The sequence below is a fragment of the Phocoena phocoena genome, chromosome 15 (assembly GCF_963924675.1).
Source record: "Phocoena phocoena chromosome 15, mPhoPho1.1, whole genome shotgun sequence".
Taxonomy (NCBI): Eukaryota; Metazoa; Chordata; class Mammalia; order Artiodactyla; family Phocoenidae; genus Phocoena; species Phocoena phocoena.
Window position 1 is genome coordinate 64610991 of NC_089233.1, and position 22854 is coordinate 64633844.

The 22854-nt window shown below is 46.9% G+C and overlaps 2 protein-coding genes across 2 annotated transcripts in view; one reads left to right on the plus strand and one right to left on the minus strand.

Moving 5' to 3' along the window:
• The window catches only part of PHF20 (PHD finger protein 20), a 134548-nt gene extending 119504 nt beyond the window's left edge, over positions 1 to 15044 (plus strand). The window contains exons 16-19 of the mRNA XM_065891881.1: positions 1644 to 1839; positions 6530 to 6935; positions 8677 to 8860; positions 13665 to 15044. Coding sequence (XP_065747953.1) covers positions 1644 to 1839; positions 6530 to 6935; positions 8677 to 8860; positions 13665 to 13807 — 929 coding nt within the window. The 3' untranslated portion in view covers positions 13808 to 15044. The remainder of the gene's footprint in view (positions 1 to 1643; positions 1840 to 6529; positions 6936 to 8676; positions 8861 to 13664) is intronic.
• Positions 15045 to 18326: 3282 nt separating this feature from the next.
• On the minus strand, positions 18327 to 18866 carry SCAND1 (SCAN domain containing 1). The gene has a single exon (XM_065893398.1). It carries the CDS (start codon positions 18864 to 18866, stop codon positions 18327 to 18329), a length of 540 nt encoding a protein of 179 aa, XP_065749470.1.
• Positions 18867 to 22854: the final 3988 nt, after the last annotated feature.

Here is a 22854-nt window from a genome sequence, read left to right on the forward strand (position 1 = left end):
GAATATAATTGATGGACAGGATCTCAGAGACCACTTAGTTTAGCCTTGACATTTAACAGGCAAGCAGCAGCCCCAGAAGGGACATGATTGGCCTAAGATCACTCAGACAGTTAGTGCTAGATAGGAGATGACAACTGGTGTCTCTGACCTTTGTCTTGTAAAACAGGTAGTGCTGCTTTGAATCCTGCTGCTCAGGCTACCTCTGTGGCAGCTGCCTCTCAAATTCCACACAGAATCCCCAGGGCTCCTTTAGGGCACCATTTAAAACCCTTTTGTCTACTTTATTGTCTCTCACTCTCTCCGTCCACTTTTCTCTTTTTAGAAATCATCCACACCATCTTTATCAATCCCTATGCCCTTTCTGAACTTTTATAACTAAATTGCCAAGACTGGGAATAGATTCCTTGAATTGAGCACTCAGTGACTGTCACATTTATTGACTATGTTTGATTCTGCAGTCTTGGGCCAGAAGTTTAATCTAACAGATCTATTCTTTAAAGGTTACTTAGAGGTGTTGTTAACAGAGTGGAGGTGCATCCCCACCATGTGTCTTAGAAAAGCCAGAAAGAGCGCAGGGACCTTGATAGGGTTTGCCTGGGTTATTTTACGGTCTTTATAGCCATTGAGAGGTGAACAACAGTCTGATTGGAAGCTGTTCCCTGGGCTTTTACAGCAGGAAACACTGTGCCAAGTCACGTGTGGTTGTGTTTTCAGTCCTTCCTGAGGATCCCTGTAATGAACAGGACCGCTGAAGCTGTTTGGTTCATCTGTCATTGTTACAGATGGGAAATGGAGGTCCAGAGAAGGGAGTGGGGGGCTGACCATTCATTTAGTTAGGCGGTAGGTGACAGTTGGAGGGGCACTTGGGGCTTCTTTCCATTTGATAAATCCATTCACGATGCCTTTTGCCAGACACTGAGGATATAACCATGAACAAAACAATTCCTATTCTTCTGGCTTTTAGTGGGGTTTGGACCAGCAACAGATGTCAAAATAAGTCATCTAAACAAGAACATGTTAGGTAGGGATGAATGCTTTGAGGGGGCAAAAGCCCTCAGATCGGGAATGACTAGGAAGCACGGAAGAGGCTCTCGTACTTTGGGAGGTAACCAACGGCCTCTCTGAGGAGGTGGTAAGGAGCCAGTCCTGCAAAGGCCTTGGGGAATAGTGCTCCAGACAGGGGTAGGAGTGCTAGAGCAGAGACTCTAAGACCAGAAAGAGCTTGAATGTGTTCTGGAAACGGTGGGGCAAGGGGGGCAGGAAGGAGCCCAGGCCTGCCAGCCTCATTAGATCATTCAGGGCTTTGGGTTTTCTTCTGTGCACGATAGGAAGTCATCGAAGGTTTTAAGTGGGAGAGGGAATGATGTGATTTAGCTTTAACAAGATATCCAAGTTCCCACTCTACCTCTGGCCAGTCGCAGAGATCAGGAAATTTATATACTTTTCTCGCTACCTTATCCCCAACACCTAGTAGAGAGCCCAGCATATAGTAGGTGCCAAGTAAATGTATACTGGATGAATGAATGAACAAAATAAACACACCAGTCCATCCTTCCAATAGTTTGTGTGATAATTGTGCGATGATGAAATGGTCTGGGTTTCCTTCAGACCAAGGATTAACTCTCTCATTGTCACTGCTTTAGGTCAGAGACCTGGCTTCAAGTACTGGTATGACAAGGAGTGGTTGAGCAGGGGACATATGCATGGCCTGGCATTTTTAGAAGAGAACTATTCCCACCAGAATGCCAAGAAGATTGTGGCCACCCACCAGCTTCTCGGCGATGTGCAGAGAGTGATCGAGGTTCTGCATGGCCTGCAGCTCAAGATGAGCATCTTGCAGTAAGTGTGGCACCTGCAGCTTTGGGGATGAGTCTGATTTGGCGTGGGCAGAGGGCAGGATAAATATGAGAAACTGGAAAGCCACAAAATCGGCAATAAGATGGATAAGTTTGAGACTTTTATTTAAGATTCTCAGTTACATGATAAACATCCTTTTTTAAAAAAATTAACTCTATTGAGGTATAATTTACATATAATTAAGTTCACCCATTTTAAATGTTCATTGAGTTTTGGCAAATGTATATACAAACACTACTGTAATCAAGATACAGTGTGTGGGGACTTCCCTGGTGGTCCAGTGGTTAAGACACCACACTTCTAATGCAGGGGGTGCAGGTTCAATCCCTGGTCAGGGAACTAAGATCCCACGTGCCACATGGTGCGGCCAAAAAATAAAATAAAATAAAATGCCTTAGAAAAAAAAAGAGAAAGAAATGGTGTATTTATAGATTGTTCGTTTTTTTTTTTTTGTACCGTTCTGAGTTGTTTTTTTCTATTTTGGCTGCGCTGGGTCTTTGTTGTGAGCTTCTCTAGTTGCAGAGCATGGGTTCAGTTGCCCCGCGGCATGTGGGATCTTAGTTCCCAGACCAGGGATTGAACCCACGCCCGCTGCTTTGGAAGGCATATTCTTAACCACTGGACGACCAGGAAAGTTCCTGTTCTGAGTTTTTGGGTTTTGTTTTTTAAACTGTGGTAAGATATACATAATATAAAGTTTGCTATCTTAACCATTTTTAAGTGTACAGTTCAGTAATGTTAAGTACATTCACTCTGTTGCACCCAATCTCCAGAACTCCTTGTGTGGGGCAAAACAAACTCTGTACCCATTAAGCAACTTCTCTCCGTTTCCCCTCCCCCAGCCGCTGACAGCCACCCTTCTACTTTCTGTCTCTCTGAATTTGACTGCTCCGGGTACTTCATATAAATGGGATTCTACAGTATTTGTCTTTTTATGACTGGCTCATTTCACTTAGCATAATGTCCTTAAGGTTTGTCTGTGTTGTAAGTTGTATCAGAATTTCCTTCCTTTTTAAGGCTAAATAATATTCCATTATATGTAATACCACATTTTGTTTATCCATTCATCCTAAACATCGTGGCTTTTTTGGCCACACCTCGCGGCTTGTGGGATCTCAGTTCCCCAACCAGGGATTGAACCTGGACTGCAGACTGTGGCAGTGAAAGCCTGGAATCCTAACCACTAGGCCACCAGGGAACTACCATCCTAAACATTTTTGATTGGTAAACAAAGTAAAATTGAAACAAAGTAAAATTGACATGGCAAGGAGAGGTTGAGCAGGGCACATTCAGCAAGAGTATATGTTGATTTGGGTAAAAACCAAGCTGCTATAACAAAACCAAAAAAATAAAGGCTAAACAAAATGGAATTTTCTTTCTCACATAAGGCATGGTCCAGAGGTAGGCAGGGGTCCAGGCCAGGTAGGTAGGTGGCCTTTCTCCAAGATTCCAGCTATGGACGTGGGGACTTGGGTTCGTTCTGTCTTACTGCTCTGGCATTCCATTAGGGTTAATCTCATCTGCGTGGTCCAAGCAGATGCATCTGTACCTCCACTCTGCTCTGACCCCCAGGAGGGGGAGCAAGTGGTCTCATGGACACACCTAACTGCAGGAGGCTAGTAGCCAGGTGGCCATGTGTGCTGAGCAAACTCAGGAGTGAGAGTGGAGGTGGGTGTAAGAGAAGGAAAGGATTGTTACTGGGGGAATTAGCCATTACTGTGACGGTATCTGTTGAGGTGAACTAAATCAAGTGACCCTGTTTTGGATGTCTTAGACTAGGTATTCCCTCACATTTTATAAAATCAGAAAATTTTCCTCCATATAAGCCAAGTGAATTTCTTCTTAACGAGATGCCAGAAATTGACTGAGACAGGTGGAAGGTGAGGGCAAACCTCAGATGATGCTCCTGATTGGAAATGTTGCTATGTTTCTTTTCATTTGAGGATTCAGTCAGATGGTGCTCTCTTTCTTCTCACTGAAATACCAGTGCTCCAGCCCTGCCCCATATTTCAGAACCTTGTTCGTTCTGAATCCCCATTTAGATCCTTCATCTTTAATTTTTTAATATAAATTTATTTATTTTATTTATTTATTTTTGGCTGTGTTGGGTCTTTGCTGGTGTGCACAGGCTTTCTCTAGTTGCAGCGAGCGGGGGCTACCCTTCGTTGCAGTGCGCGGGCTTCTCATTGCGTTGGCTTCTCATTGTGGAGCACGGGCTCTAGGCGTGTGGGCTTCAGAAGTTGTGGCACCTGGGCTCCAGTAGTTGCGGCACGTGGGCTCAGTAGTTGTGGCTCACAGGCTCTAGAGCACAGGCTCAGTAGTTGTGGCGCACAGGCTTAGTTGCTCCGCGGCATGTGGGATTTTCCCGGACCAGGGATCGAACCCCTGTCCCCTGCATTGGCAGGCAGATTCTCAACCACTACTCCACCAGGGAAGCCCCTAGATCCTTCATCTTTATAGCAGTGACTTTGTACTGGAATTAAATCTGACTTCTCCAAGAAGTTCAAGGGGGGAGTATAGGGAGATCTTGTTAGTCATTATATATGGAGAAAAGAGCCTGGGAGACAGAAAGGTGGTCCCAGTATGTCTCTGTACACCTGGATAGTCTCTGCTATCACAGGCTCTGGGTCTTCATTCTCAGAAATTTTGTTCCTAAGTGGCCTGGTGGATTCATTTTCAAAGGCAAACAGTAAAACTGGGAATAACTTCAAATGTTGTCATTTCAAAAGTAACATGCATGGCTATGCATACCTTCTTCATGATTGACAGGGCTTACAAAGAAAGGCCAGGGTCATCCTTGTGTAGTAGCTGGGGCTTCAGATCTTAGCTGGGAGGGTGAAAATTGTAGGAGGAAGGAAAAAAGACTTTTGTGATTTTCGTACAAGAACAGGTCCATACTGTGGCCTCTATGCTCCAAGTTAACAGATTTCAGGCTACAGTAGACCTGAAAGTGAACAAGGACTTCCATTTCCTCTGATGCAATTATGATTTCAGAGGTGTGCCTGGGATCCTAGGTTCCTGGTACAGGCTGTGATACCCTGTTGGAAGTGGCCAGGGACCCAGGCTGCCTCGATGCTGGTGGTTTTCTCTCCTTCCCCAGTGGATCGGGGTGGTATTGGGGATTGTTAGGGTGGGAGAGCCGAGAAAGGGTAGTTGTAGCCCCTTGCGAGCAGAATTTTAGGTTCTGTAAGATCATTCCATGCTGTCCTATTTATGGCCTATTCCATTTCTGCAGCAAGACTTCAGGGAAGTGTGGGGGTGGGGTGGGGGATATCTGTATGTGGGAGTTGCTGCTGAGTTCCTGCTGATCTGGTTTCAGTGTTTCTCAGTTGGGACTGGTGAAGGTAATGTTTACAATTATACCATGAGATAATTCTCTGTATGTGTGGAATTGTACCGAGCATTACAGGATATTTAGCATCTCTGAATTCAGTGAACTGAATGCTGAGGTCACATATGTGACAATCAGTAGCCATTGTGACATTTGGAAAGGCTCCCACACATTTCTGCACATCTGTGAACCAGATGTGAGTAGCACCTGTCCGTCCTCCCACTTGCTTGCAAACACCCCTGCCAGCTAGGAACTGCCGGTAGCTGGTGGGCCTTACTCGGGAAGCCCAGTTTTTCTTCCTCTGTCCTTTTCTCCTTTCCTTTCTTTCATTTCATTTAATGATCCAAGGTTATAATGGAAGTTCTGGGTGGTAAACAAGAGTTAAAAAGGTAAAGTTTATCTAGAGTCGTGGCTTTTAAACTTAAATATATATCCCAGAGTAAGAAATACATTTTATATCACTCACATGTACAAAACTGAAACCAACATTTCACAAAACACCTACTCTTACTTAGAATGGTGCGTTCTGGTATTTTCTGTTCTGTTTTTCCTTTTTTACAATTGATTATGATCCAGTAAATTAAAGACCTTCTGTTGGGTCAAACGTCAGACAGTGAATGATTGTGGGAAACTTGAAGTCATACACAGTCTTATGTACACGTATACATGTAGCAAGAGCTTTCAGATTCTCAGAAGTGTCTGTGGCCCAAAAAGGGAGCAGAATCCTTGTTCTTTAATAACAGATTTTCCTCTTTGGAATGGTATGAACAGAAGATTTTGTTATTAATGGCCTATGCCTAGATGACTTCTGGTTACCACCTCCCTCCCGGGTCACCACTGGATTTGTGTAATTGAGTACCGTTGCATGCCAGGATTATCATGGCTGTTTATTAATAAGTTAAGGTTATTTTTAGTAAGTCACATTTGAAGAGCACTTTACTGCCAACAAAGTACTGTACTTCCATTCAAATTAATTCACTTCATCTATAGCAGACTCAGTGGTTGCTGGCAGACAGGTAGATGGTTAGCCAGATTTGCAGAGGAGGAAACGGGAATGAGGCTGGCTGAGCGACTCGGCCCAGCTGCACTGCTAATCAGCGGCTGAGCTGAAATGCGGTCAGGCCTTCTGACTCCCAAGTCCAGTCCCACTCACTGTGAGTGACACAGCAGGAGCTTGCCTGGAAGTGGTCTCCTCAGAGGCTGCTGATTTACATTCCCTCTTGTGTGGCAAATAGTGGCTTGTACCAGTTGGCCCAGGTGGGAGGTCTTCCCCTCTACTGGAAAGCCCCTGCAGTGGTCCCAGGTACTCCAAAGCCCTCTCTGTGTTTGCCCTCCCAACAGAAGCCGGGAACACCCTGATCTGCAGCTGTGGTGTCAGCCTTGGAAACAGCATCTGGCGGAGGGGAGACCGCATTCCAGACACATCCATGTCGCTGAAGCCAAGAGCAGGGAGGAAGCCCCAAGCTATAGAACTTTGAACGGGGCGGTGGAGAAGCCTCTGCCCCTGCCCTTGCCCCGGTCTGTGGAGGAGTCATATATCACCAGCGAGCACTGCTACCAGAAGCCCCGCACCTACTACCCTGCTGTGGAACAGAAGCTGGTGGTGGAGACCCGGCGCTCTGCCCTTGACGATGCAGTCAACCCCCTCCACGAGAATGGTGACGATTCCCTCTCTCCGCGCCTGGGCTGGCCTCTAGAACAAGACAGGAGCAGAGGGGACAATGACCCGAAACCCAGCTCCCCAAAGGTATGGGGCTCGCTTGTGCTGGTTCTTGTTTCGGTGTTTGAGTGCTTGCACCTTCTCCTCCTAGGGCTAAGTGTTCTGTGGAAGATGTTTATATAGAGTTGTATTTACTGTAAAATTGTATATAAATTTGCTTATCATAGATGTTTTTTGGTCTGTTAAAATGAGTACAAAGTCAAGGGAGCCCACTTAAACCCCAAAAATGTCCACAAAGTGGCAGAGTCGGGGGCGGGGTGTGGAGAGGTGGGAGGTAGCAGGGGAAAAGGGTTGACTGGAGCTTGATAAATGGAAGTAAGTTAGGAAAGTGAGGTTTTTTTCTTCAATGCAATTTATAGTTGCCCGTGGGTGCTAATCCTTCCCACGAGCAAAGAATGAGTCAGTGTTTTGTTAGGCATAAGGTTTTCAGTACAATTCTATGCTGGCTTTACTTTTCACTTTGCAGCCCTGACATAGGAACAGTCCATTTTGTCAAAATATTTGCTGGTTTCATCAGTTTTCCCAAGAGATACTCTCATTTTCTTGTTATTCAAGTCATTCTCTTCTGGAGCCCCCTGTGTTCTCTTGTCAGTGTTCACTGGTCTCATTCTGCCCTGTCCTCAGTTGTCAGTGAGGATTTGTGTGATTTGAGAGCTTCTCCACCCTTGTCATACTTACCTTCACAGACTTCATTTTGTGGGATGGTATCACCAGCATAAGTCCATTGCTGCATCGTGCTGAGGGGGAGCATCCTAGGTTACAAGCCCCTCAAGGGTGGGCATTATACCTCATTCAGCCTGTATCCTTGCCAGGGTCTAAACAGTGCTGGATGAGGCTGGTGAGGACATAGTCTTTGGAGACAGACCCAGTTTCAAGTCTGGGCTCAGCCACTTGCTGTGTGATTCTGAGCAGGTCGCTTCACCTCCTCAGACATGTCTCCTTACCCCCTGTCGAGTGGAGCCAGTGGCAGTGCCCTCGCAGTTACTGTGCGGCATATCTGTGAAAAGCTCTCAGAACATGGCTTTGCACATAGTCACCCCTAAATAAATGTTAAGTAGAACCTATTTCATTTCAAATGAGTGAATGAAAGGTTGCGATCACAAACCCCAGAAAAGGTTTATGGTCATGCAGACTGGGCAGATTGCCTAGAGGTGTCTGGCACATCATGAAAAAATCAGGAAATACTGGGCCTAAACAAGGCAGCTGGGGTTAAAAATCTCTTTCATTGATAGCAGGCTGACCATAGGCCGGCACTGTGTTTTATAAACATTATCCTATTTCATCCTCATGAACCTTTAAAGTAGGATTTACTACTTCCTTCTTTCCCATGAGGGAACAGAGGCCCAGAGAGGTGAAGTAACTCATCCAGATACACGCGTTCAGCGAGATATGGAGCTAGGATTTAAAGCTAGTTTGTCTGACATCCACATACTAACCCTTGTCTACACTTGCCTTGCTGTATTCTGATCTCAGGTTTCTGGAAGCCCTTCTGTGAGGCCTACTTCAGGCCTAGGGCATTGGGCCATTCTTTGGGAAGCAGCTGTGGGATCCTCTGAGCCAGAGGTCTGTGCTGCCCTGAGGTGGTTGTTATTGGTACAGCAGGCACACTTCTGCCCAGTGCCCAGGAGGGGAGGAACGGGGCAGGGAGGTAGAGAGTTGGGATATTCAAACTGCAACTGGGTTTTCAAATGGTTGTGGACACTGGCTGTTTGGAAGAGGGGCTGGGAGCTGTCTCCATGCAGTAACTTCAATGTTGTTGCATCGCCAGGTGAGGGAATATGTCTCCAGAAAGGTCCTACCTGAGGAAGCCCCCGCTCAGAAGCTGCTGGACAGAGGCGGAGAGGGGCTGCTGAGCTCCCAGCACCAGTGGCAGTTTAACCTGCTGACGCATGTGGAGTCTCTTCAGGATGAAGTCACGCATAGGATGGACTCCATTGAGAAGGAGCTGGACGGTAGGGCTCCCTCCTTGGCTCCCTGCACTTGGCAGCCACTGTGGGCCCACCGGGATGAGCTGCTTTCTGAACCGCCTGATCTGCTCTCCAGGCACAGCTGTGTTCTTGCCTCCTCTCTGTCAGTCTCACCACCTTCATTCTCCCCTCAAGATGGCAGAGCCTTACTTTTAGTATTGATCGGGCACTTCTAAGGTTTATGCGCTGTCAGGGGTCCTGCCTCACTTTCCCAGTCCCTTCTGCCAAGGAGAGTGTGCAGAAGAGCAGCTGGACTCTGCCTGCGGGTAATGTGTGATCTGAGCAGATCTTTACTAAGCCAGTTCTGTGGGGAATTGAAACTTTGACCTATTTGAGCTTTTAGGATGTCTGAGGATTGATCTGAAAACACTTTTTTTTTTTTTTTTTTGCGGTATGCGGGCCTCTCACTGTTGTGGCCTCTCCCGTTGCGGAGCACTGGCTCCGGCCGCACAGGCTCAGCGGCCATGGCTCACGGGCCCAGCCGCTCCGCGGCATGTGGGATCCTCCCGGACCGGGGCACGAACCCGTGTCCCCTGCATCGGCAGGTGGACCCTCATCCACTGCGCCACCAGGGAAGCCCTGAAAACACCTTTTATTTCAGCCTTTCTTAAAATCTAATATGAAGCCTTCTCCTCTTTATCAGTAGAGATTTAAGAACTTGACTAAGTCATTTATGTAGCCCCTGGGTATTTGTCCCAGATGTTAGTGGTAACAGATTGGCTTGGAGGACTGAACTCTTGATCCCCAGGATGTTGTCAGTTTTCTTTTTGAAGACAAACTTCCTTCTTGATTGTTTGTTGTCTTATTCTCTTATTTCCTAATTATTTGTTTTCATCCTTAGAAAGGAGACTGATTAAGAAATAAATGTTCTGTTTGAGGATTCTGAGTACAGCCAGGCTGTTATTACTGTAATTGGGGATGAAATAACTCAGAAGAAAAATGCCATGTGTTACGTAAGCGAGGGTCACAGGTACGGCTGAGGCCGAGCCAGGGGAGGAGAGCTGCTGTGAGGGGAAGTGATAACAGGAAGGCTTCCTGGAGCTCCTGGCACTGAAGTGGAGCCTTGAAGAGAGTGATGTTTTGTGCTACAGAGGGGGTGACTGAGGGTGGATCATAACAGGACTGGCTCGACTGGGAAATGGTTGGCCCTGTTGGAGGACAGTGTGAGGGCGAGAGCCTAACACGCCCTCGTGCTTTCTTTCTTGCCCCGGAGGCAAACCTGCGGAACCGGGAATGGGAGGCCAGTCCCGGGTCCATTGTGAGGGCATTTCTGGAAGGCAGAGTGTTTCTGTCTCTCTTTCACTCCTGAAAGGTTTCCTTGGGCTCCTTAGAACTGTAGCTGATGCCAGGTCTGTGAAAAACCCTGCTATTAGAAAGCTGAAAGAGGATCGAATGCCAGACTGAAAATTATAGAGTTTCAGACAGTGGCGGTAGAATTGGCTCTGGGTCCCTGCCATGGAAACAGGGCAAAGGTTCTGTTGTTGCCAAAGGAACCTGCCCCTAGGGGAGAAGTCAGAGCCTTCTTTCTTTCTTCCTTCCTTCCTCCCTCCCTTCCTTCCATTTTATTTTTGGCTGCGATGGGTCTTAGTTGCCGCACACGGGATCTTCATGGCGGCATGCGGGATCTTTTGTTGTGACGCGCGGGCTTTTCTCTCTCTAGCTGTGGCACACGGGCTCCAGAGTGCGTGGGCTCTGTAGTTTGTGGCACGTGGGCTCTCTAGTTGAGGCGCGTGGGCTTAGTTGCCCCAAGGCATGTGATCTTAGTTCCCCCACCAGGGATCAAACCCACGTCCCCTGCATTGGAAGGCAGATTCTTTAACTGGACCACCAGGGAAGTCCCAAGCTTGGGCTGCTCCAGCCCTGAGTTCACTGAGTGGTCAGTGTGGCCAGGATGATAAGCCTGGGCTCCCTTCTCTGGCCTTCCAGAGGACTCTTGTGTCCCGCTTATCTGGGGCCACATACTCTGTTCTTGTTCTGATATTCCAGGCTCTGAGAGGTACTGGAAGCATGAAAATCAATTATAAAGTTTAAAGATTTTATTCAGGTAAGCAGAGTTTGCATTGTATTTAATAAAGATTCATCAGAATCCCATTTTATTTCTACTATCTTCATTTCATCTAAATACCATCAAGATAAACGGAGCTTTTATAGGAAGTTAGATACAATATTCCTTTTTAAAAAGTCTGATAAGCTATTGTATTGACTTTAAAAATGTCATTGTTTCAGTATTAACCATTATTTAATAACTAACTTAGTTGTGTGAACAGTCTTATAAGACTAAAAGATAAAAGATACTAATGACCATGAAAATACTGAATCTTTTAGCATTAGAAAAAAAATTTTTTTTAAATGTTACCTTAGTGAGCATTGGCCTCTATCTAGATGGTCTGGGGGTGTGTATTTGAAATGAAACTTTACCTTTATAACCTGCTGCCTTTCTTGGAATCATGATACTGTTGAGAAGCTGTTGAGCTTCCTTAAAAGAGAAACTTGGGGTGATGGTCCAGCACCTGGTGTGGAGAGAAGCCTGGCTTGTTGGATGCTGGGGTCCAGAGGAGGTGCTGTTGGCTCCCACAGTTCAGGGTCTGGTCTTCTTCATTCCTGCTAGAGAGAAGACTTCTACCTTAGGGGCTCCGAACACTCCTCTTAACCAAGTTCAGACACTGTGAGTGGCCTAGACTCTTCTAGTCTGCACACTGACTGATGCTTTTCTCCCTGTGCGTGCCTGCTGCGTCACCATGGTGTCGGGGGACTTCTTGGGTGAGCCCAGACCAGATCTGAGGTAGTTCCAGTAGCTTTAAGAGGGGCCTCTCAGCAATTGTAGGATCATCTTGCCCAGGACAGACTGACTGACATTTTCTCTTGGAATCAACCCAGCCAGCCTTGACTGCCTTAGACTCACCCAGATGGGCTCTTACGGCATTAACTTTGAGTCTTTTCTCCATTTACTCTTATTTTTAAAAAAAGATTTATTTATGCATGCATGCCAGGTCTTTGGGATCTTCGTTGCTGCATGTGGGATCTTTAGTTGCGGCATGTGGGATCTAGTTCCCTGATCAGGGATCAAACCTGGGTCCCCTGCATTGGGAGCGTGGAGTCTTAACCACTGGACCACCGGGGAAGTCCCCCCTCCATTTACTCTTGTGCTCTTTAGCTGAGCAGTTCCTGTCTCTCTCTAGTCTGTGGACTCCTTTTTCTTTTTTTTTAATAAGACTGTTGTATTGAAACTGGTCACTATGGAGTTTTTCTTGCTCAGGAGGTCACTGGTCACTGTCATTTAACTTTGATCCTTTACTCTTGGTTTTCAAGTTCCGTCTGAGAAGTCAGTTTTGTATTTCTTATTTTCAAGTCCTTGTACTTGTTGGGATCAGGAGGAGGGAAGTCTCCTCCTGCTTGGAACCCCCCAGTGCCAACAAGAAATCTGATGGAGGAAGGTGAACTCTGAGGAGCCCGAGCGTTCAGTGGGGCATATCGCTGGACTGTTCCTGCGTTCTCTCACTGCCTCTGTCAAGAGCCTACTATGTACCAGGCATAGTTGAGTGTTAGGGATGTAATGGTGAGTAAGGCAGACTCTGCCTCTGCTCTCATGGAGCTTGATCTTATGTTAGAGACAGATATTAATTAAATCATCCCGTTACGTTTAATTACAAACCAGGATAAGTGCTCCAAAGGAGAGCAAGTGATAGCATATCACCTGTGACACAGGGACCGGATTCAGATTGTAGAGTTGGGGAAGGCTTCCCTGAGAAGTAACTTGCAGGGAACAGAGGATTTAGAAAGGTGGGAAGGAAGATGGAGGGCGCGTCTGAGGAGGGCAGAGGATTGCGCATGAGGCTGCAGGCTGCTCGAGGAACAGGCACTGCATGGTCTTCCTCTTTCTGCACTCTGGCTCCAGGGTCCAGATGGTGCTCAGTAGAGGTTGGTGCACAGACTAGAAAGGCTACGGGCAGGCCGGGGTAAGCACAGTGTCTACCTGGAGGGGCTGGCTCTTGTCAGAGGTGCGGGGCTCCGGAATGGCCCCTCCCCAAATGCCAGAGCTTGAGGGAGTGGCTTGGGGAAGAACAAATATCTTTCTATAGAGAAATTTCTGCTCTCAGAAGCAAGACAGCTTTTTAGATATTGAACTAATTGTAGTCAAGTTTGTTAGTATCTGGACATTTTGCATTAAGTACTTAGAAAATAAAATCAGAGTGTTCTGTGCTACTGATGATAGGAATCAATATGAAGCAGATCAGAATTTATGGAGACAAAAATAGACCATTTCAAGTCCCTTTAGATTCTAATTTTTCTTAGCAGAAGGCTAAAACGCCAGGCTGTCTGATTTTCAACATGGGAAAGCCTTATAAAGATGGGGCGGTAACACTGAAAAAGGTGGGTCCTTCCAAGCCGGCTAGACTATAGAGCTGCACGAATGCAGTAGTCACTAGCTATGTGTGGCTATTTAAATTAATTAAAATGGAATAAAATTTAAATTCAGTTCCTCAGTTGCACTAGCCACGTTTTAAGTACTCAGTAGCTACATATGGCTAGTGGCTATATTAGACAACACAGACATAGCCCATTTCCGTCATTGCAGAAAGTTCTGTTGGACTGCACTGCTCTACAGCATTTGAGCTTTGTCCTAGGAGTAATACTTTGCAGAGAGGGTGATGAGGCAGTGTTGCCTGAAATGGACCTCCCTCCCCACCCCCCATGAGTGGTTAGGTGGGATAAAGTGCTGAAATTCTTGCTGACATTCTTGCAGATCAAGTGTTGAGAACTCACCGGGTCCTCTCTCTTCTGCCTACAGTGTTGGAGAGCTGGCTGGACTACACTGGGGAGCTGGAGCCCCCAGAGCCTCTGGCCAGGCTTCCGCAGCTCAAGCATTGCATCAAGCAGCTGCTGACGGACCTGGGCAAGGTGCAACAGATCGCACTCTGCTGCTCAACATGAAACTGGGCACCCCACACTAATGGGGGCACAATCCTGGGGCACCTGCAGGAGGAGCTTCACATATTTAAATAAATAAACCTAGCATGCCGAATGCACGTGACACCGACTGACTTCAGGGATCTGGGCAGGGGTGTGATGGACAAAGAGGCCGTTTTGGTTGCTGGAAGGGAGGGCACTCTGATCTCGAAGCCTACCAAGAAGGTAGCAAATAGACTCTTGGGATTCCCTTCTTCTGTGCACATTGTTGAATGGAGAGTGAGTCTTTTTGCACAAACTTCACTTGAAATCGTGCCACTGATGATAAATGGAATGAGAGCCAAAAAAGTTTAGTCGGAAACAGTTGTAAATTCAACTTGCAGCTTATTTAATTGACTTTTCTGTCAGGTTGGGGCACATGCCAAGCCTTCTGGTTTTCTGCCTGGCATGAATTTAGGCAGCAGGCATCATTTTCGTTTTTCCAGCTTCGTGGGAATGTCGTGACTTCACCGTTCTGTGGAGGTTGGGAAGGAGCAGAGGCCTTGGCGGCCCTGTCTTCTTAGAACTCTTCACTTTCTCACCACCTCTCTTGCATGACTTCATGGTACCGGGGACAAGTTTTGTATGCTTTCACCCCAGAATTGGCTGGGTTGTGTCTTTTCTAGCAGAACCCATACAGCCTGTGGAAGAACTAGAATCTCACTGTAATAAGAATCTAGGAGGAATTCCAAACTGAAGCAGGCAGGGTCTGGAACCCAAAGGACAGCATTTTCTACCCACTTCTTGACAGCTTACCAGTTCTATTTAATGTCCAAAAAATGGTTCCCCCAAATTTGAACTCTCACTGTAAAGATTTGTTACAAAGAATGTGGTTTGGGGAATTACCTTACTTTGTATTGTTGTAAACAAACCAGATTCTACATCTGCTGCCGCTTTTCTCCTTCCCCGAAGGGTATATGTTCAGTAGTTGGCATTTTCAGAATTGTTTTGATATACTTTAACACTTTAAATTTCCTGTTCGTATAATTTTGTGAGATCAAGGTGATTATGCTGCTTAAGGTCCAGGTACAGTTTGTACCTTCTGAGACAATATTTGTTACTCTTCCAGGTTACGGTTCCACGTGTAATTGTTTTCTTTTTCCTTACTAGGCAAAGTTAAAGAAAATGTTCCATGCTTTGAGGAGTGACCCATTTTACCATTTAGTTTTCCTATCACTAAAGGCAAAAATCAAAGCACATCTATCCATTAACACTCACAAGTTAATTATGGGTTTATGAATCTGTAATGTTATATGCTGCAAATATTTACTATGTAAACGTGAAGTAGCCAATATCTCAATAGCAATGACAGTATCTCCGGTGACCTTTGGGATGGTTAGGCTTTAAGGTACAGGTCATTGCGGTCACAAAGCCCTCTGTACCAAGATCTGTTTCAAGGTATGCTTTGTCTAGTAATTTAACTCACCATTTGATATAAAATGAATTTAGGACAAGTTGACCTGCTGTAGCTCATCCATCAGAGGGAATACATGTGGCTATGACATCTGTAATAAAGCTGACACAATTCCTCTGTAAGAGGTTGTTTCCCATTGCTAATGTTGGTGTTTCTGATGTGGGAAGAAACGCTCAAGGAGTATGCATGGCATCTGTGTTTTGCATAATTTATCAGACGGCCACATTATAAGAACTGTGTGAAGCTTGTCTGAAAGGGGAAGAAACAGGATGATTTTCTGTAGCCACAACTGTGAGGTATGGTGACTTATTAGATTACTGATTTTTCTTTCCTGAAAACACATTTGAGCATAACTTCTGGGGAAGCTGTAACTTTAAGGGAGTCAATCTCATGTCTTTTTCAAGAAGAAAGAAGAAACTGAGTTACCCTAATTTTGCCAAGTGGCCATTATTGAGTTTACTGTATGCTTTTCGTAAAGGAAATAATCCCATTTCACTCATTGTGATCTTTGTCCTTAGGGAAGCAGGGGGTGACTCCAAGTTCTGATAACCCCAGTGTGCTTCCCTAATTTAAAGCCATGTTGAGGGGCTCCATCCCCAATTCCTGGGTCAAGTTGAATTAACCCCAGGCTGGAGCACTGGAAACTGTTATTTGCAAATATTACTGTTACCATTTAGAAATATGTACACTACCTAAGTTTTCTTTTGAGAAAAACTATCCACCTATTAAAAAAATTGCCTTGACAAAAACAGTTCTGGTTTGACTAATCATTTTGTTTAAGTGATGAGTGTATGCAAGGTGGACCCTTGATGAGCCAACATTGCACTGTGGATACATATCTATGTTTACGCGCTGTTAGAACAGAAGGCGCTGTATATAGAAATGTTGCTTTGAAGCAATATTTGCAAAACATGCAAACTTCTGTATCTGTATTTGGAAAAAATAAAACAGGTTTTTGTTGCTACGTTTCAGTCATTTGTTATAGTTATCTACCCTTTTTTTTTTTTTTGTGGTATGCAGGCGTCTCACTGTTGCGGCCTCTCCCATTGCGGAGCACAGGCTCCGGACGCACAGGCTCAGCGGCCATGGCTCATGGGCCCAGCTGCTCCGCAGCATGTGGGATCTTCCCGGACCAGGGCATGAACCCGTGTCCCCTGCATCAGCAGGCGGACTCTCAGCCACTGCACCACCAGGGAAGCCCTACCCTATTTTTTTAATATAAATTTATTTTTCTTTTTATATTTATTTTTAGCTGCATTGGGTCTTCGTTGCTGTTTGCAGGCTTTCTCTAGTTGTGGTGAGCGGGGGCTCCTCTTTGTTGCGGTGCACGGGCTTCTCATTGCAGTGGCTTCTCTTGTTGCGGAGCATGGGCTCTAGGCATGCAGGCTTCAGTAGTTGTGGCACAGGCTCAGTAGTTGTGGCTCGCGGGCTCCAGAGTGCAGGCTCAGTAGCTGTGGCACACGGGCTTAGTTGCTCCGTGGCATGTGGGATCTTCCAGGACCAGGGCTTGAACCTGTCTCTCCTGAATTGGCAGGCAGATTCTCATTAACCACTGCACCACCAGGGAAGTACCATCTACCCTGTTTTTAATGTGCATTAATTTTCTATAAACATTACTTTTTAAAGGAAGTCTGCTTTTACATTCTTAGTAGACGTATCTTCTGCAGGGAGGCAGATGCAGGCTTAAATCCAAAATCCCAAGGAAATATGCAAAGTACTTTTGAATTCATTTAAGTGTCTTTAATATTCAAAAGTAAAATGCCCCACACCACCCTCTAGCCCAGTCTGGCTCATGCTTTGTGATGTGAGCTGCAGGACTATTCAATTTTTTTTTTTTTTTTGCTGTACGCGGGCCTCACTATTGTGGCCTCTGCCGTTGCGGAGCACAGGCTCTGGACGCGCAGGCTCAGCGGCCATGGCTCACGGGCACAGCCGCTCCGTGGCATGTGGGATCTTCCCGGACCGGGGCACGAACCCGTGTCCCCTACATCGGCAGGCAAACTCTCAACCACTGCGCCACCAGGGAAGCCCCTCAATTTTTGATTGTTGAAAGCAGTGCAGGGAAAATAGGTCTGGCCTTCCTTATATTAAAAGATGGCACCCACTGCAATTAGGACCCTTCTGAGGGCAAGCCAAACGGCCTATGAACCCCAATCAGCTCCTTCCTGGGTGTGCGTAAGACTCAAGGAATGGAGTAGGCTCTAAGGTTATACTGCAGAGCTTCCCTATTCTTGCCACATTGCTTCTTCCCTTCCTAAACAATTATGCTTATTAAAAAAGTTAAGGGAGGCAGTTGGAGAGACATTAAAGTGAGTAGCAATCCATTAGTTCACACCAGATATGCTCCTTAAATCTTTCAAGAGCCTTAAAATTTGGTGAGAAAGTTAAGCCAGAGCTCACAAATTACAACTAGCCTATCTCTGTAAACACCGGCACTAAACACTTACTAAAATAGCCCTATAACTTGGGCCTTTGGGGAAGCCTGTGCCCAAAGGGCAGGCTGATGGAGCAAGCTGGTGGCAGCATTGGTATAGCAGTAGCCAGTTAAATAAGCACCTAGTAGAGCCAGCTATTTGCTGGCACGACCCGCCGCCATCTGCAAAACAACAGAACACTGTCATCTGTTCTCTTAGGTAGGAAAACAAGCTCAAATTCTAGCTAGTGAGAGGTAGGGGCGACGATAGAACACAGGCTGCTGGAGCCCTCATTACATAGACTCCACAAAACAAAGGAAACCCAAGTGCGACGCTGGGTAATGCGCAGGAAAAACTTTTCCCAGATGTGGCGGCCCAGGTCTAACCAACACAGAATGATCCCACAAAAGCCAACGATGGCCACGTGAATGAGAAACAAAGGCTTTATTCTCATGGACTCCCAACTTGGTTTCGCTACCAGCCAGAAAGGAGGTTGGAAATAGGCTCGGGAAAATAAGCACGGTAAAGGACGAACGAAAAGGACACACGAGACTGCAGGAACTGCCAAAACTCATTTTTCATTAACGCGTAATGGGGAGCCAGGCTCAGGGCCTCGGATCTGATCATGGCTCTAGTCCAGAGAGCGCCCGGGCCGGGCCGCCCGCAGCTCTGCCGCTCAGCCGGTGATGCGCACGTCCGTGCGGCGGCGAAGCCGCCGGGCCCGCGCTGCCTCAGGCAGGATGGCGAGCAGCTGCTCCTGCACCAGCATCTCCACGATCTGCTCCTTCGTACGGATGTCGGGCCGCAGCCACTGGCGGGAGAGCTCCCGCAGCTGTCGGAACGCCTCCCGAGGGCCTGCCGCGTCCTGGTAGCGGAACTGCCGGAATCGCTGGCGGAACGTCTCCGGGCCGGGCCGGGAGCCGCCAGGGCCTGGGGGGGATCGCGGAGCGGCTTCGGCAAACGGCGCGGAGGCCAGGGGTGCGGGCCCGAGGGGCAGCTCCAGGGCGGCGGCGGCCGCCGCGGGAAACGTAGGATTCGCTTCGGGGACCGCGGCGTTGAGGCTGGACGATTCGGGGGCAGGCGGTGGGGTCTCAGGAGTCGAGGAGAAGCCCGTAGAATTACGCTCCGGGCCTGAGCTCAAGTCGGCCCCTTCCTCTTTCCCCGACAGCGGCGCGAGGCTCTCGGTTACTGCCAAGCTCGGTTCACTTGCTGCCATGACTCCAACTCTGGACGTCACTCTTTGTCCGGCAGCTGTGGGCGCAGCACTGCGTCTGCTAGGGGGCAGGGTGAAGAGGGAGACGTTTCCGTTAAAGGGCGGAGCCCGCGCGACCCTGAGGAAGAGGGGCGGTGGGGGCCCCAAGCCTACCAGCGCCAGCAAAGCGCCTGGGACGGCCGGAAGTGGGCGTCCAGGCTGGCTTCTCTATGGTGAGCTCGGCGCGCGAGCGTCCGGAAGCTGAGTCCGGGCTCCCGGAAGCGGCGCCCCCTCGCGTTCCTGAGTCCCGGCAGGAGGCTGTGGCTACCGGCGGCCCGCCGACCAGCCGAAGCGTGGAATGGCTGGCTCCGGCTGGTGGCGCCTACGAGCACCAGTTCGAGGAGGAGGAGAAGTCAAAGAGTCGGAGGAGGAGCCGGAGGAGGGGTCGGAGGAGGAGTCGGAGCCGCCGTTCAAGCCCAAGCCCGAGCGCAAGCCCAAGCCTAAGGAGAAGGGGCCCAGAAGGGTCCCTATCCGCCTAGATCGCTTCGGCTCGCAGGTGACCTGCGTCTGCCCCTGCGTGCGCGCCTCCTTACTTGACCCTGATTAGGATGATGGCGAACCAATGGCTCCCGGGGGCTGGCGCCCGGCGGGTGGCGGGAGCGGGACGGCGGTCGGGTTGCTGGAGGAGGGCCCAACTCGGGAAAGTTCTCTCTAGCTCGCTCAAAAGAGGAGGACAGTACACCCGCCTTGTGGCGAGGATGACACAAGATAACGTGTGTAAGATCTGCAACACACGTAGTAAAAGTTGCCCTTTTTATGGCACAAAGTAAATGCTCAAGAACTTTTTGCCATTACGATTTTGTTTTTTTGGCGTGGCCTCTGAAACCAAGGGACAGGTGGCTCTGTGGGTTTTGCTTTTAATTTCAGGATTCCTAAATAGACTAAATGCGTAGCCTCATATAGTGGCCCCTGGCCCCATATGCTTACTGAGCCCTTGACATGTGGCTAGTGGGAATTGGGTTGTGATGTAATGTTAAATACAGCCAGGACTTAGTATGAAAAAAAAATCTCAGTAATTTTTTATATTGGTTACATGTTGGATTGGTAGTATTTTGCATATATTGGGTCAAATAAAATATATAATTAAAATTAATTTCACGTGTGTCATTTACTTTTAAATGTGGCTACTAGAAAATTTTACATTACGTATGTTTTTCATTATACATTCGTTGAACGGTAAAACTGTGCTACCCTATTGGAGTCAGGTTGCCTTGGGGGAATCCCCGAAGGGTTTATTTGCCTTAGGCCAGAGTTGCAGAGAGGATTAAATAGTGAAGACTTTGGAAAGAAAGGGCTTTTTAAATGTTTGTCTTCATTAAGTAAATTGCTTCATTAAGTAAAACATTTTCAGTTGTTTGTCTTCATTAAGTAAAAACCTCATTAGTAGTTATGAGAATTCAGTGAGATGATGCAGGTAAAAGCATGTAGCTCTGACAGCCCTTTGGTAAGTGATATTCTTTTTGACAACTGGCTCACAAATATGTTTTGTATGTATTTTACAGACTGGGAAACTAAGGGAAAGACAGGGGTCCCTTATGAAGATTTTGTATAACCCTTGCAGTACCTTTGATTTCTATGCAGAATGAGTGGGCCTCTTTAACAGCCATCAACACACCAGTGGCCCTGATATAAAACTTGCCTCCCCCATAGGATGTGCTCTTGTAAATGGGTTGAAGTAGATCCTCACAGAACAGTTTCCACAGCCTGAAAACCTTGAAAGTCATCACAGTGGGTCTTTAATGTTTTTAGTTAGTAATATGTAAAAATTGAGATTTCACGTGCAAGTCTGGATTTCCAGTTTTTCTTGAAAAAGTGGACAAGCTGGCTGCACCGGACCAACCCACATTCCTGCCAGTTAACAATTAGCTGGAGCTGAGTCTCCTTCCTTTAGACAGATACTCTGTTCCAGTGAGGTTCAATCCCCACCCACCATTCCCTATTGTTCTCTGAAATAGAATGTTGTTTCATGTTACATTAACATTCAGAAGAGTTCATTTACTATTGCTCTCAGGTTGTCGTTTTCCTCAGAGCCAATATTTTCCCCTATTTTCTTTTCAAAGGTGGGAAAACAGGGGCCTAGAGTTTGTCATACCTACCAGCTTCAAACCTTTCCTTCCTCTGCCAGGCCCCTTGGCAGTTGGGTTTGCTGCCCTGAGTGAACCAACAGTCCTATTTCCTGTGTGGTAATAGGCAGTCGGTATCCAGGGCTAAGGGAGCCCACCAAACCCTGCTGTAAGGATGAGGGGTCCTGGAAGTCTTCACTCAGGAGGGGACCTTTAAGCCTAGACTCAAGAAGAAAAAGGGTCGAGTTAGGGACATTACAGGTAGAAGGCACTGTCTGTACCAAGGCACAGAGCAAAGCTTTGTGGAAACTGCAGGCTGAGGTGAGATCTGGGGAAGGGATAAGAGCTGAGGTTGGAAGGTCAATTAGAGGTTAAATCATAAAGAGCTTAGAATTCCATGTTGAAAAATTGAATCGTCCTCTTGCAGAAGGGAACGAACTCTTGTGGTACTGGGAATCACGAGTGTTAGAGCTCTAGCCCATTTCTTCCATCCCTATTGGAATCACAGAACATTGGAGATAGAAGGAGACATCTTAGAGTTCTACTAGAATTGTAGAATGTTAGAATGGAAGGGACCTCAGATTAAATCCAAAATCAGTTTCAGTTATAAGCCCCCAAAATCTATTTTTAAAAAAATAATACCTCTTCCTAGAAGAAGGATGCACTTACATACTTCTGCATACAATTTCAGGTAATTTCAGAGAGCCTTGAACCCATCTGGAGGACTCAGGTTAAGTTTAAAATATATATTTACGTGCATTCTATTCTGAATTTTGCAGGTTAAGAAATCAAGATACCAAGAGGCAAAGGATTGGTCCAAAATCAAAAACCTAGTAAGTGTTTCCAGGAGGACAAAATTCTTTTGACTTCCTAGTCCAATGCTTTTATCATATTAGACATTTTTATTAGCACTAGTTGGGAGCTCCCATGGGAATGCATGATAAATCATTCATCTCATATCACTTAGCTTCTGACACAAGGCCTGACTCCCAACTGACACTCAGTAAATGTTTTTTTTTTTTTTTTCGGTACACGAGCCTCTCACTGTTGTGGCCTCTCCCGTTACGGAGCACAGCCTCCAGACGTGCAAGCTCAGCGGCCACAGCTCACGGGCCCAGCCACTCCGCAGCATGTGGGATCTTCCCGGACCGGGGCACGAACCCATGTCCCCTGCATCGGCAGGCGGACTCGCAACCACTGCGCCACCAGGGAAGCCCAGTAAATGTTGATTAAAGAGGACAAGCAGTGGATTGCAGACCATGCCTGTGACACGAGAGCTCCAGTAATGATTTCCAGACTCTTTCAGACAGAGATTTTGTTGTCTTTTGATGGCACACTGTTGGGGGTTGTGGAACAGAAGCCTAGATACTTTTTTTCTTTTTTTTTTCGGTACGTGGGCCTCTCCCGTTGCGGAGCACGGGCTCCGGGCATGCAGGCTCAGCGGCCATGGCTAATGGGCATAGCTGCTCCGCAGCATGTGGGATCTTCCCAGACCGGGGCACGAACCCGTGTCCCCTGCATCGGCGGGCGGACTCTCAACCACTGTGCCACCAGGGAAGCCCCGATACTTTTTTTTAAAAAGCTTTTTATTTGGAAATAATCATAGATGCACAGAAAATTGCAAAAAGAGTGCAGACTTCACTTAGTTTTCCCCAGTGGTAACATAACTGTAGTGCAGTATCAAAACCAGGGAATTGACATTGATGTAATCCACAGAGTTTATTCAGTTTTCACCAGTTTTATATACACTTATTTGTGTATGTATATAGGCCTATGCAATTTTGTCACGTGTAGATTAGTGCAATGTTACCACCATAAATACCTAGAAATGTTTGATCATCACAAACATCCCTCATGCTGCTGCTTTGTAATTACACCCGTTCCTTTCC

What these genes read in the sequence shown, in the direction of transcription:
- SCAND1 (XM_065893398.1), bottom strand. Translation starts at nt 18,866, where the DNA reads ATGGCAGCAAGTGAACCGAGCTTGGCAGTAACCGAGAGCCTCGCGCCG.